At 35.5% G+C, this 13,700-nt stretch overlaps 1 protein-coding gene across 5 annotated transcripts in view; it reads right to left on the reverse strand.

Moving 5' to 3' along the window:
• The window catches only part of Phf14 (PHD finger protein 14), a 131,081-nt gene that overhangs the window by 83,591 nt on the left and 33,790 nt on the right, over window positions 1-13,700 (reverse strand). For all 5 annotated transcript variants that reach the window (XM_057763956.1, XM_057763972.1, XM_057763986.1 and 2 more), the window contains 4 exons: window positions 4,721-4,867; window positions 2,895-3,165; window positions 2,479-2,585; window positions 1,049-1,144 (listed from right to left, as the gene is read on the reverse strand). In XM_057763956.1, the coding sequence (XP_057619939.1) occupies window positions 1,049-1,144; window positions 2,479-2,585; window positions 2,895-3,165; window positions 4,721-4,867 (621 nt within the window). The remainder of the gene's footprint in view (window positions 1-1,048; window positions 1,145-2,478; window positions 2,586-2,894; window positions 3,166-4,720; window positions 4,868-13,700) is intronic.

Below are 13,700 nucleotides of genomic sequence, written 5' to 3' on the forward strand. Positions count from 1 at the left end.
CAAATGCTAGATTGGCAAGTAACCTCTTACACTCGCCAAATACCATAACCTTCCTAAAATCTATTAACTACCTATTAACATAAACAAGAGTTAATATGTCCAAAGGCAAATCTTCCTTTTTGCCTTTTAAAATGAATTATTCTTTTTAGTTTAACTGACATGCAATCTGTTCACAAAAGAAGTTTCTTCAAAGTCAACAGGGTACTATACAATTCAACATGCATTACTTTAGATCTACATAGACTATCTCCGGAAGTTGATTTTTACAGGTGTCTGTGATGTATACAATTAAAAGTCTTACAAACTACTTTTACAGAAAAAGAACCACAAACAGGGAGTCTCTATCACCTATCTTTATAACTAAAATTATCTGAAACAAAAATCTTATTTATTGCACAATATATAAAAAAATTCAAAAACCTCCATTTTATTATGTTTTTCATTTTAATATGAAGCACATTAACAAGCTACAATTGCTCAAGGAGAAAGGGCCTTCCTTTTGCTTGTCCTATAACTACAACTAATAGTTACCAACGGATAAAAAAAAAAAAGCAAACTTTAACATCTAAGTTTCAAAAACTGTATCTCTTGTTCAGATGAAAATCAAATTAACATGAAAATCATGGCTGTGGTTTGAGTTTTTAATTTTAAATACAAATAAACTGAAGAAATAAGTAGGGTATAAGAATGGAAAAGAAAAAATTATGGCCAAGAATCTAAAACCACTGAATAAAGAATATACTAGAGAAAACTCTTGCTTCATATCTTAGCTCATCAGAAATGACAGGTCAATCAATTTGAGCAAGTGGGAAAAAAAATGTCATCAAGATAGTTGATGAAAGAACCAAATTAAGCTACAGGTTCTCAGCAGGTAGTGGTTGCCAGTAGTCTGGAAGTATTTCAGAAGGAAATCATTACCCCAGGGAATTAGGCTCTCTGATCGAACAGAATCATTTAGTCAGGAAAGTGGCTGTTGTGTAAGAAATACGTACTCTGGACAATTACATAGAAGGCATGAATTGAAGTAAGCTACTAAAAAGAAACTAACCTGCCCTGTAATTCGGCCAAGTAAGGCCCATATTCCTTGCCCTTCACTTCGAAGTTTCCCATTCAGATTTTGCAGTTCTTCTAAGGATTCACAGAGCTACAAAAAGAGTAAGTAAAATTAGTAAGTTTTTATATGTACAAATAAGTAAACAAGAATATTCACATTTATTTTCCATACAGAATGTATTCTGGTCAGATAACTACTGAAAGACAGATATATTATTATTATTATTTAGCATGATGATATGCTCAAGAGAGGGCAAACATTTTCTGTTATTCTAGTATTTTTATGAAGATAATTACATATCAATATATTTCTTTATAGTTTGGCACATAATAATTTGACAGATACTTTGCTTTATCATTCATATTTCCATCACTTTTCTCATGAGAAAACTAAGACTCAGAGGTTCATTTGGCTAAGATCAAAATAACTACCAAAAATCTCCAGATCTTCTAGCTTTACTCCCCACAATCTTTCGCGATTACTAGATGTTACTTCCTACTAGTTTTAACTCTTTAAGTGTTTTTTTGAACAATAACTAGATACCAGTTTAAATATTCATGCAACTTAGAACCTAATAATTCAGTAATATCTTGCTTTATATATTACTAAACAAAGAGATACAATAAAAATTTAATCCCAGCACTCGGGAGGCAGAGGCAGGCGGATCTCTGTGAGTTCCAGGCCAGCCTGGTCTATAAGAGCTAGTTCCAGGACAGGAACCAAAAAGCTACGGAGAAACCCTGTCTCGAAAAATTTAAAAAAAAAAAAAATTTAAATTAGAAAATATTTATAGCAAAAATACCATCTAATTTAGAAAAGACTTCTAGCCAGGTGGTGGTGATACATGCCTTTAATCCCAGCACTCTGGAGGCAGAGGCAGGCAAATCTTTGTGAGTTAAAGGGTTGGTCTACAGAGTGAGTTTCAGGATAGCCACGGCTACACAGAGAAATCCTATCTCGCAAAAAGGTAAAAAGAAAACAAAATTTAAAAAAGAAAGACTACTAATTTAAGAGTGGGTTTTACAACTTTAGTCCTATTTTTAAAAAGGTCTATAATGCTTTGTACACTTAAGAATTAAAGAAACAAACACGACCTCTGAGACCAGATGACTATAAGGCCATGTGCAACTCATGTCACCTCCTCAGACCTCAGTTCCGACCCCTAAAAGCAGGAACAGTAATGATGATGACTCACACTAAGGACAAGGAGAGAACTAAATGGCTTACTATGTGTAAAGAGATCAGAACTGTGCCTGGCATAAGAAAGTGCTCAGTAAGAGAATGACAATAATGAAAATGATGATGAAGGTCGGAAAAGAGCCTAAGAGCTATAGAATTTTACACTGAAACACAGAATAGCAATAAAATAACAAAAGAACTATAAAGACAATCTACTAAATACTGTGTATTTGTAGCCAACGTACCTTATTATATTCTACATGAAGCTTTTCTTGCTCATTTTCTAATTTATCCTTTATATTCTTTTGTTCAGCCATATTTTCCTGAATTTGAATCATGCGCATATTTCTCTCTATTTAAATTAAATATCCAGTTTTACTTCAGTATATAGTAAAGGCTAATATAAAACATACACAAAGAATCAAACTAGCCACAGAGATGGTCAATTGGATAAACCAACATTTTTCAAACAATTTTATGTATATTTAAGAAAACAAAACATGAGCCTGGAATTTACAAAATGCTACAACTTAAGAAAATAAACATGGCTCTGACATATACAACATAAGAATGATTTTCTAAAACATTATTAGTATATCAAATTCTGTCATTAATAAATTATTCTCAGGGAGACTGTGCATGCATCAGTGTCTATACTGACCAAAATAGTAATTCACAAAATCAGCAGTGAGAGCTGGCTGCTTGTGTTTCCTCCTTCCGTCCACACTAGAACTAGTATCTGAATTGTCCACTGGGAAGATATCTGTACTGATCCCCATTAGCTCTGCTTTGCGCATCAGTTTACGAATGGCCGAAGCACTACTTGTGAGTGGCCTGGGTAACTTTTCCCTTGGAACCCAGGCTTGTGGTCTGGTAGATCGAGCCAACTCTGCCTTGGCACGATACTGCTGTAGTCGGGCATTGATCCTTGCCTATAAATAAATGTAGAAAGTTTGACAGAAAAAATGGAATATATTCCTTATAACTTTAACATTTATGCTTAGAGAAGATAACAATACTAAAATCTTACTAAATCTTAAAATTAAGGCAAATGAGATTCATCAGTGGTCTTGAAGCTATATCATGTAAGTCCAGAGTTGTACTAAATGGATCCACACCTCGTAACAGCTGCCTTCAGATGGGGTCCTAGGGCTGAAGGAGAAGTGGACAGGAGCCTGCATCCCTAACCCAGAAGCAATCTCTAATTGATAACCTAGTTTCCTCCAAGACAATCTCACTGAGGAAACAAACCACTTATAAGGATAGGCTGTACGCCCAATAGCATATGGACAAGGTCAAACAAATTCAAAGGATTCTTGTTTTATAGTACCATGTCAGATCTTTCCCTTTATTGAAAGGAAGTTTTGTGTTATGCTTTAATTTCAATTATATATATATATATTTATATATATGCATATATAAAAAACCAATTATATGACCATACACATACACACACACACACACACGTGTGCACACAAGGGTTTTTCTTTTTCATCTCCCTTTTTACCCTACAGGTCCTTTACATATACAGTGTGGCTTGTGGCTTCCAATTTAGCTTTTTTGAGATTCCTGTGTGTGATAACAAATGGATCTGTTTTTTAAGCCTTCTTTTGGGTTTTTTTTCCTTCTGTTTGTTTTGTCCTATTCCATTGTGCTAGTTTTTATTTTATCTTGTTATATTATAATCTCCTAGAAGCTTGTATTCTTTTGAAAAAAAAAGACTGTTTTCTTTTATAAAAACAGATTCTTTTCCTATAAAATATACCCTGATAATAGTTTCCCCTCTCTCCACTCCTCTCAGTTCCATCCCACCTACCTTCCCTTCCAGATCAACTCACTTTTTGCCTCTCATTAGAAAAGAACAGGCTTTCAGGAGATAATAACCAAACATAGCAAAATGAAATATAGTAAGATGAAGCAAAAACTTTCATATCACAGTTGGACATGACATCCCAACAAGGGGAAAGGAGTCCCAAGAGCAAGTAAAAAAGTGGAAATGCACTCATTCTCAGAGTCAGGAGTCCCATAAAAATACTAAGCTAATAGCTATACTATATATGCAGGCCCTTTGCTTGCTGCTTCAGGATTGTGAGCTCATATGCACCTAGTTTTGTTGATTCAAAGGGCCTTGTTCTCCTGGTGTCCTCCATCCCCTCTGACTCTTACAATCTTCTTGCCTCCTCTTTTGCAGGATTTCCTGGACTCTGAAGGGAGGGATTTGATGGAGATCTCTACTTTAGACCCTCTGCATAATGCCTTCAACCAAATTTTTCAACATAGAAATAATACTTTACAAATGACTACACCATAGATATGATGAAACATAACTTCAGAAAGAAACTCTACTGACGTTTATTCACAAACCACTGCTTAAGTAAAACTTTAAAACTACGTTTAAATGATAGATTTCAGTGTCAATCACATGTCAATAGAAAACACACATGAGATCTGAAAAGAAAACAGTAAGATTCGGTGTGATTTCCATACCTGTGCTTCAGGGGACAGTTGTTTTTCTCTCTCTTGCAAAGACATTTTACAATAGGATTGTAGAGCCAAGTAGTTTTTTCTTTTCCACTTTCTGTCTAACCTATCTGCATGTTGCTTACAATAAGCAAAAAATGGATCTGCTATATCCTAAAAAAAAAAAAGAGTTAAAAATTTTTACTCCAATGGGTCATTTCAAAATCAAACTATCACCAAATAATATTTTTTTACAAATCTGCTAGTGATAGTTATATCAATAAAATATTGAGGAAGTAATTTTCATACATCATGATAAAATTACTTACTGCATTTGAAATGCTCTCTATCAGCCTCAAATTACCAATATTTGTTTTTCTCTAAAGGCCTTTGTTGTGCTTGGAAGTATAGGTTATCCATACAACATTTGCCTACCATGAGCAAGACCTGGATTTGATTCCAGCAATGCAAAATAATAAAGGGCCATATATATTACAAAATACTGATTAAAAAAACCTTTTGTTATTTGGGTATGTTTGTGTACTTCTTTAAAAATTTGTTGTGTGATACACGAAATTTCAATAACCTTAGGGAGAAATCATGAGCAAATATTAAAGTTACATAAATGTAATAAAAGCAACAGTGCATACATATATGCATGTGTGTGTGTGAGTGTGTGTGTGTGTGTGTGTAAAAAACAAGCCAATACAAGTATGTGAAACCTTCCTAACCCACTGGAAATGTACACATATATTTTATCTACTAGGTCAACCAATTTATAATTAATGTAGACCTCTGTGTAGTTCTTCGGGACTGAATAACTGCAGGACTGGGCATGACAGAAAACTCTGTCAACAAATGGCGCCAATGTGGACAACTGCATCCATATGAAACCTGAGAGAGCTTGGGAAGTAATTCTACTCACAAAAGAAGAGTTAAGCATGGCTTCTTAGTAGCAGGTTTTACTTGGGTGGGCTCTGTTTGCTTGAGGCAAGCATGTCTCATTTAAGAGAGATTTACTGACTCAGTATTAGCTGCTAAAACCTTGTAGCTGTTTTAAGAGGATCCACTAGAAAAAAAATTAAATGATTTTTATGAATAGTCGACAGTATGCTTCTTGGTGGTGGCAGGGACCTTGAAACGCCATAGAGTTGTGGCAATAAACATGGCTCCAGCTGGTACCTCCACCATGAGGCTAGAAAGCTAAGGAAAGGGCTGGATCCAGCCCTCAAAGCCACGGCTTTAATCCTAGCCATATGGTTTAGCAAATTAAAGACTCTTGTGGTCAGAAAGGGAGAGATATACAGTAAAGATAAATTCAAAAACGAAGAAAACATCTAAATGGTTTACAGTGTGTCTAAAAAACATATGTAGGCTTGGGAGAGAAAAGAAAAAGGATAAAGTCTTTAAAAAAGAAAGAAGGAGAGCAATTGAGTGTGGTGACACACACCTTTAATCCCAGCACTTGGGAGGCAGAGGCAGGAGGATCTCTGTAAATTCAAGGACAACCTTATATAGAGTGAGTACCAGGACAGTCAAAGATAAACAGAGAAACCTAGTCTCAAAAAAAAAACAAAAAATAAAAATAAAAGAAATAGAGTTTAAAATAAAACCATGTAAAGATGGAAAATACACAGAGAATCTGGATACTGTATGTTATTTTGGTATCTTTGAATTGTATGACTGTTGAGAAAGGAGCAACAGCTGCTAAAAGACATTAGATTATAAATGTTGCTGGATTAATCCAACATACATATTTTGAAAATGCTTTGACTTCAAAATTTAAGTCAAAGGATATGTTACTTTGGAGAAGGGGTTTTGTTTTTGTTTTCCACAGGAAATGAGAGGCTGTAGACTCATTCTGGGCTAACAAAAATCAGGTTGATCAAGGAATACCCCCTGAGAAATCTCCGATAAGAGTGGATAGCCCAGATGATCCAACGTTTCAGAACCCAGTTTCCTCTGATTTCTACATCCAGAACAGTTTCAAGAGTGAAAACTGATAAAATTAAGCCTCACAAAATTTTCTCCTCAGGACTTGACCATAATTCTAAATTTTCTTTAGGGCCCAATCAGCAGGAAGTAGCCTGGAAAACTATGCCCGCATTCCCCCAAAATTGATTATGGATGTTTTTCTTTGTTTAGAGTGTTGATTACAAGTTGTATGGATAATAGTCAGGAAGAAAGCTAAACAAGGGAGATTCAATTTAGAGTTCTTGTTTTGAAAAAATAAAGGGGGGGGGGAGTGCTGTGAGACAATAGTTTTACCCTGTAAAGATTTGTTTCTTGTACTTGTTTAATAAAATGCTGATTGGCCAGTAGCCAGGCAGGAAGCATAGGCAGGGCAACTAGGCAGGAAGTAGAGATGGGGCAAGAAGAAGAGGAGAATTCTGGGAAGAGGAAAGATTCAGTCTGCAATTGTCACCCAGATGCAGAGGAAGCTAGATGAGAATGCCTCACTGATGAAGGTACCAAGCCACGTGGCTAAAATAGATAAGAATAATGGGCTAATATAAGATGTAAGAATTAATTAATAAGGAGTCTGAGCTACTAGGCCAACCAGTTTATAATTAATGTAGACCTCTGTGTATTTCTTTGGGACAGAATGACTGTAGGACTGGGTATGACAGAAAACCTCTGTCAATATTTATCCTGTACAATACAGATGAGGAAGGCCAGACACTGTCAATAACAAAATTCAGGTACTCCCCTTTTATCCTTTTATAACTAATATCTCACAAAGGAATATGGTATTAGCCAAAGCGTACATTTTAATGCACTGGTCATGGTAATCCAAGAGACTCTGAAAACACAGGCTATTTTAATTGCCCTCGCTTGTCTCCTAGAGGTTGAAGCTATGTCTTTATTGCTGAAGAGACAGTATCTTGTACTTCAGACACAGAACCCAAACAATTTAAGCTGGTTCTGACCGGATATCCTCCTTCCTGAGGACTAGCTTTCATGATACAAGATAATACCATGCAAGCTTCCAAAGGAGAGAAGCAACCAAAAGACCTACCCAGTTGTAACACCTATAAACTAAAACAAGGACAGCAGGGTATGCTATCCCAAAGGGTGCAATGATGGTATGTATACCTTAGTGATAGCTAGCAGTGCTCTAATTGATTGTAACGTCTACTCAACAAGAGGAGAACCATGCCTGGTATTAGAAACCTAGACAACTACCAGGGGCAGTGAAGTCATGGATCTTGGAAGAGAACCTAAAAGCACCAGTTTACTAAACCTGTATAATCCCAACTACATTATAAATATTTATACCTATAGCCAAGTTGAGATCTTGCCCCTCATCAAAGATACATCTCCCTGCAACAAACAACAGGTCACTGCAGAAAACTACAACCCATAAAAATATAGAGAACAATTGACCATAGAGTACCCAGCCCCAACTGATACATACACAACACAACTCCTGTACCTAAGGTTCAGGGATCAGAGTTTAAGAGGGACAGGAAACACAGCAAAAAAGAAAGGAACAGGATAATTTGAGAGTTTAAGATGGACAGGAAACACAGCAAGAAACAGAGGAACAGGATAATTTGCTGTAAGATTTCATTTCCTAGAAATGATACCTGTGAAGTCTCATCAATACAGCTGCCTAATTAAGACCTAAACAAAGAAAACACAAACAGACATACTAAAGAGAACAGGAGTAAACCTCATGGGGCCTCAACCCTAGACCAAAAAAACAACAACAACAAAAAAAAACACATTAGGAAATGTTGAGAGCAGGAGAATTAGTGAATTAGTCTTCCCTGGGCAAGTGCCCCAAAACTGGTTAGACAATACCACGTAATCAGCTCTGAAATCATATACATACAATAAACCATGTTGGAGCAGGCTATATTTATATATTTAGTAACACACACAAATACACACACGCACACATTAAAGAAATAATAGCTGTTTTTTGAGAGAAAAGAAGTGGAAGAAAGTAGGAAGGGTCAATGGGAGAAAAACAACTTTAAGAACAGTACTATAAAAAAACAACCATAATCCTAGTCAAGACACAAATCATTTCTTTAAATGTAACAAAAAAAATCAAAGTATTTGCATATGATAGTTATTAAGAAACAGGAAATTTTTACAATGGCAATTCATTCCATATGTCTGTCCCTATAAAGGTAAGGTATCTATATAGTTTTTAATCTAAGTTACACTAGAAGGGACTTTCATTAAGATAGGGGTTTATAATCCAAAGAGAAATGAAATTTTCAGGCAGGTACATTTGAGACAGAATAGAAAGATAAATAATAATCTTGAAATTCTAATCTATACTTAAGATGCTTGAAAGCACATAAAGCAATTCTGTATTATGATACTCACAGATACTAAAGTATATAGCACTGTGTAAGATAAAAATTTGAATAAGTAGACACCGATTTGGACACTAATACAACACCTAACAGAATTATTTCAAAATAACAATATAATCACTATTTTAAAAAATCAGAATTGACATGTGTTTATCCTAGCCACACTTAACCTAAAGAAGCTATTTATGTTTTATGTCATACCATTTGGATTTAAATCATCCAAAACCAGGCTATTTATGATTTATGTCAAATCATTTGGATGATTTAAATCATCCAAAACCAGGCTGTATGTTCTATGCATGTGCATATGTCTATGTTTGTGTGTGGACGCTTCCGCTGCTTTGTTGTTGCTGTTGTTGTTATTAAAGGGTTCTTCTTGGGTTCTAAAGATCAACAATTCAACAAGACTAGCTGGCAACACAGGGTTAGGATTACAGGCATGTGCTACCACATCCAGCTTCTTCCAAAAGTCTGGAGATTTGACTCAAGTTCTCCCACTTTCATGGCAAACACCTTAAAAACTGAGCCATCAGTCTAGCACTAAGATAATTTAATTAATGCTTACCTACTAATTTCAAATTTTAGTAAGAAATGTAACTACTCTGTATCCTGGGAAATTTAAAAAAAAATAGCATGAGGGGGAAAAGATATATATCAAATCAGATAGATAAGATACGTGTACGTGTGTTTTTTTTTCCTTGAGGGTCTGTGTAGCATTATATAACCATTTAGAAGCTGATTCTAAAAATATGACATTGTTGTAAGTCACAATGAATTTTTTTTCAATCAAGAGCATTGTTTACTTATACAGAAAGTTAAAGTCCTACTAGTGTTTAGGTGATCCATTGTAACATAATTATTAATTATCAAGAATAATAAATAAGTAATGCTGTGATTTCTTAAATTCAACACCTAAAAAGTGAAGCCCAGGTATATAATGTCCAAGAAGTGAAGAGGTCTATCCTGAAGCATCCAAAAGAAAACTGGGAAATATGACATTCCAACTTTTTCTTTTCTTTATTCTTAATACCTATCTATTTCTTCATTTTTTTTCTCTTAATACCCACTATAAACACTTGTCATTTGACATAAGCACATGGCTATGACAAAATGAACTGAAGTCAACTGACAGGTTCTTAGGTTAGTTGTGTCGAACTGTGTTAGCTACTGACCTTGGTTGGGTTCTTTGTACTATTTCCAGTGACAAAAACTGGAAGTATCAGATTTTACTTTCCCATCTTTCTCGTAGCAACAGAGCCTACATTCTGGTATACAACATGATCAAAAGCTATTCATCCTGGACTGTGGAAGAGAAACTTTCATTCCTAGTGAGAGAATCTCTGTGTCTCCTTGCTTGCTTGCTTTCTTGATTTAAATGCTACCAAGTAAGAATAAAATACTTAGAGCTACTTCAGTCATATTGAGAACATGAAACAAGAAGGTTAAAAACAACAAAACAATAAAAAATACATAAAAGAGAAAAGAGGAAAGGAGAGAATGGGGGGATAGATGTAAGAATGAAAGAAAGAGAGAAAAGTATTTGTAGAAAAAAATTGTGGATAAGTCAATCTATGAACTGCTTAGACTTCATATCTTCTGAAATAGTTAATTTAATATTTAGGCCATAGTAATTACGATTCTATTATGTGACTGAAAACTTAGGAGGCATACAACATCTGGAAAAAGATGAATAAGAAAGGCATATGTCGTAAAGCCACATACATTAATCCTATCCCACTGTGAATCCTATGAGCCAAGTAAAATATTCCTGTGCTGCAATTGTGGAATGAAATCCAAGAAAATAACCATTTCTACTTTCACCCCACAAGATGGAACCCATACCTCACCAAGAATCTATAGTTAGATAGGTTGTAGGCTGTAAGGAAAAACCTACTACTATTAACTCTGCTCAAGGGACATAATATTAAACCTACTCCTAATGACTTATCCTCATATCCATAGCTTAGTGCATCCTCTCAAAACTCATCAGAGAAGTTTTTTTTTCCCCCAATAGCTAGGAATTAACAATGAGCTCACAACTGGCTAAGGCGCAGAGAATAAGAACCTGCAAATTATTCATGACTTAATTAGACATCTGAAGCATACTCCGCCCTCCCAAGACTCAGAAACCATATAGAAGAGGGGGCAGGAAGACTGAAAGAGGCAGAATAATCAGTCGATGCATTTCCCAGGCAGAACAGAGTAGCTATTCTTGGGAACTCATAGCAATAACAGAATGCACAAGCCTCTGCAAACTTAAAACAAGCCAGGAAAATGCCAGCATGGATAGGCAGTGGACCTCAACTGATGAGAAGGCAGTGGCAGCTGAGAGCAAACGGGAGAAGAGTTAGCTTTCTTTATACACATGGCCTTTGGGAGGTGGAAGGCGCTCCAGTGCACAGCCGCACATCAAGGGTATATAACCATTGGTATTGGGCTAGATGGGCTTTCAAAAGGAAAAAAAAAAAACACAAAATGGGGTGGGTATGGAATTAAGGGTGTATATTGGAGGAGCTGCAGAAGAAGGGAGACAAATATAATCAAAATACAATGTGTGAAACTCTCAGAATAAAAATGTGTATTAAAAATCAATAGAATCTATAAACAATTTATACTGCTTTAGAGACTGTTTTCAAAAATAGTATAACTGTTTAGCACTAGCAAAACCGTATTTTAACCAAAGAAGAAATTACTATGTTTAGTTAGACAACAAGTAACTTTAAGACATAGTATGAAACATAAATTTCTGTGCTGTAGGTGTCTATTTTAACATCTATGAACAATGCAAGCTGTGTTTAAAACACAATTTGACTATTATTGTAATTTGGAATATTTAACCAAGTAGATTAAAAAAAAGTATGCAAACTTCTAATGGATCTTCACCAATGCGGAAAATAATACATCCAAAGGCTCTCAAAACTTTGACAGTATGATAAATATCACTGGATGAAACTGAGGTGCTTAATTTGACTTTCAGGCTTTCTTTTACTATGTCCATAAAATAGCTCTGGAAAAGTGTGATATCCAACTTGATAAACAAATATAAATGAGAAAATAAAAGCTTTCTAGGAAACTTAAAGAGAACATAAAACTAAAGCAGAAGACAAAATGTCCTTATAAACAATAGATCCACTTTAATTTAAAAGATGCTAAAGTGGATGTGGTCACACGTGCCTATAATCTTAGCACTCAGAGGCCTAAACAGAAGAATCACGGAGACTACCATGGACTACACAATGAGACCCAGTCTCGGAGAGGGGATCTTATATGTATCCAACGTATAAATTTACAACTTTTACAAATAACTCCTCCATTTTAACAGAATAAATATTGTCAAAAGCAAATCTTATTGACATATTAACAATTCAAGGAGTTTTGAAACTCTATAAGGAATCTTTTATAAATTTCCAGTTCTCACTGGCTACAATGGCACACACTTGTAATCACAGCACTGAGAAGGCTGAGGCAGAAGGACTGCAAATTTGAGACTAGCCGGGGCTGTGCAGTGCATTTCACATCAGTTGCAATACATAGTAAGTTCCTGTAGCAAAGAACAAAAGAAGTTCAACTCTCTTAAGTGTTTACAACAACAAACTAGAAACTTATAAAAATGTGCTTTCTTAACAATGCCAACCTCCCCCCAAAAAATCAAAACAAAACAAAAACATCACAAAAGCAAAACCTCTGCACTGAGCAAGGCAGCATCCAGAACATTTACCAAATAGATAAAAGAAAGCAACAGGGCAGGAAGAGGCCTCTGGTCCCAGTTTACCAGCTTTATTATTGCAGGGTACCCTGTACATTTCCCCAAATTAGCTCTTAGGTACAGTGACTAGAGACTTGATTTTGGTTTTGTATTAATCTGCATGCCTTCTGATAGGGAGACACAATCTCCAAGCCATGCACATCCCAATGTTTTGCACATTTACACACAAACGATGTTAACATAAGAGTCAAATCTCTCAAAAATAAAACTGAAAGTGTCTACAAAGGAACATCCTGACTATAAAGTTCAGTTACCCAGAAGTAGACAAGTAGGCTGAACTTACAGATTCCCTCATTTTCACCTGCGACCTATGCAGCCCTCTAAATCCTACTGCTCTGGACCACTGCCCATCGTCCAGAGCATCAGTCATGATTAGTCCACATAACCCTACGCTGCCATTACACTTCTGTGTCTGCTCCACAGCTGTGAAAACTCTCAAGATTCATCCAGTACTCCATCAAAGCACAATCCTTCAGAATCAGAACTCAAAACAAAACAGGCACATATCAAAATGTAGCCTTCATAATTAAGATCTATTTAAGTGAAAATAAAATACATCCTACAAGTGTTTTTCAAAAGTTTTCTTCATTAGATTACTTATTTCGTAGCTAAAAGTATATTGAATGTTTTATGAGAAAATAAAATTTTATATATCAAATAAATGAAATGGCTTATATAGTATCATAAAGCATCATGAATACAAAGTAAAAGTTTACTAAATTATCTCTCCAGAAAAACTGCTTAAGGAATTAATTACACCTGTTCTTGGGATTCCTTAGAATTCTTTAAAATTATTGTGAATGCTGCCAAGTAGTGGTGGTGCACACCTTTAATCCCAGCACTCAGGAGGCAGAGGCAGGCAGATCTCTGGGAGTTCGAGGCCAGCCTGGTCTACAAGAGCTAGTTC

Source organism: Chionomys nivalis, chromosome 1 (assembly GCF_950005125.1).
Source record: "Chionomys nivalis chromosome 1, mChiNiv1.1, whole genome shotgun sequence".
Classification (NCBI taxonomy): Eukaryota; Metazoa; Chordata; class Mammalia; order Rodentia; family Cricetidae; genus Chionomys; species Chionomys nivalis.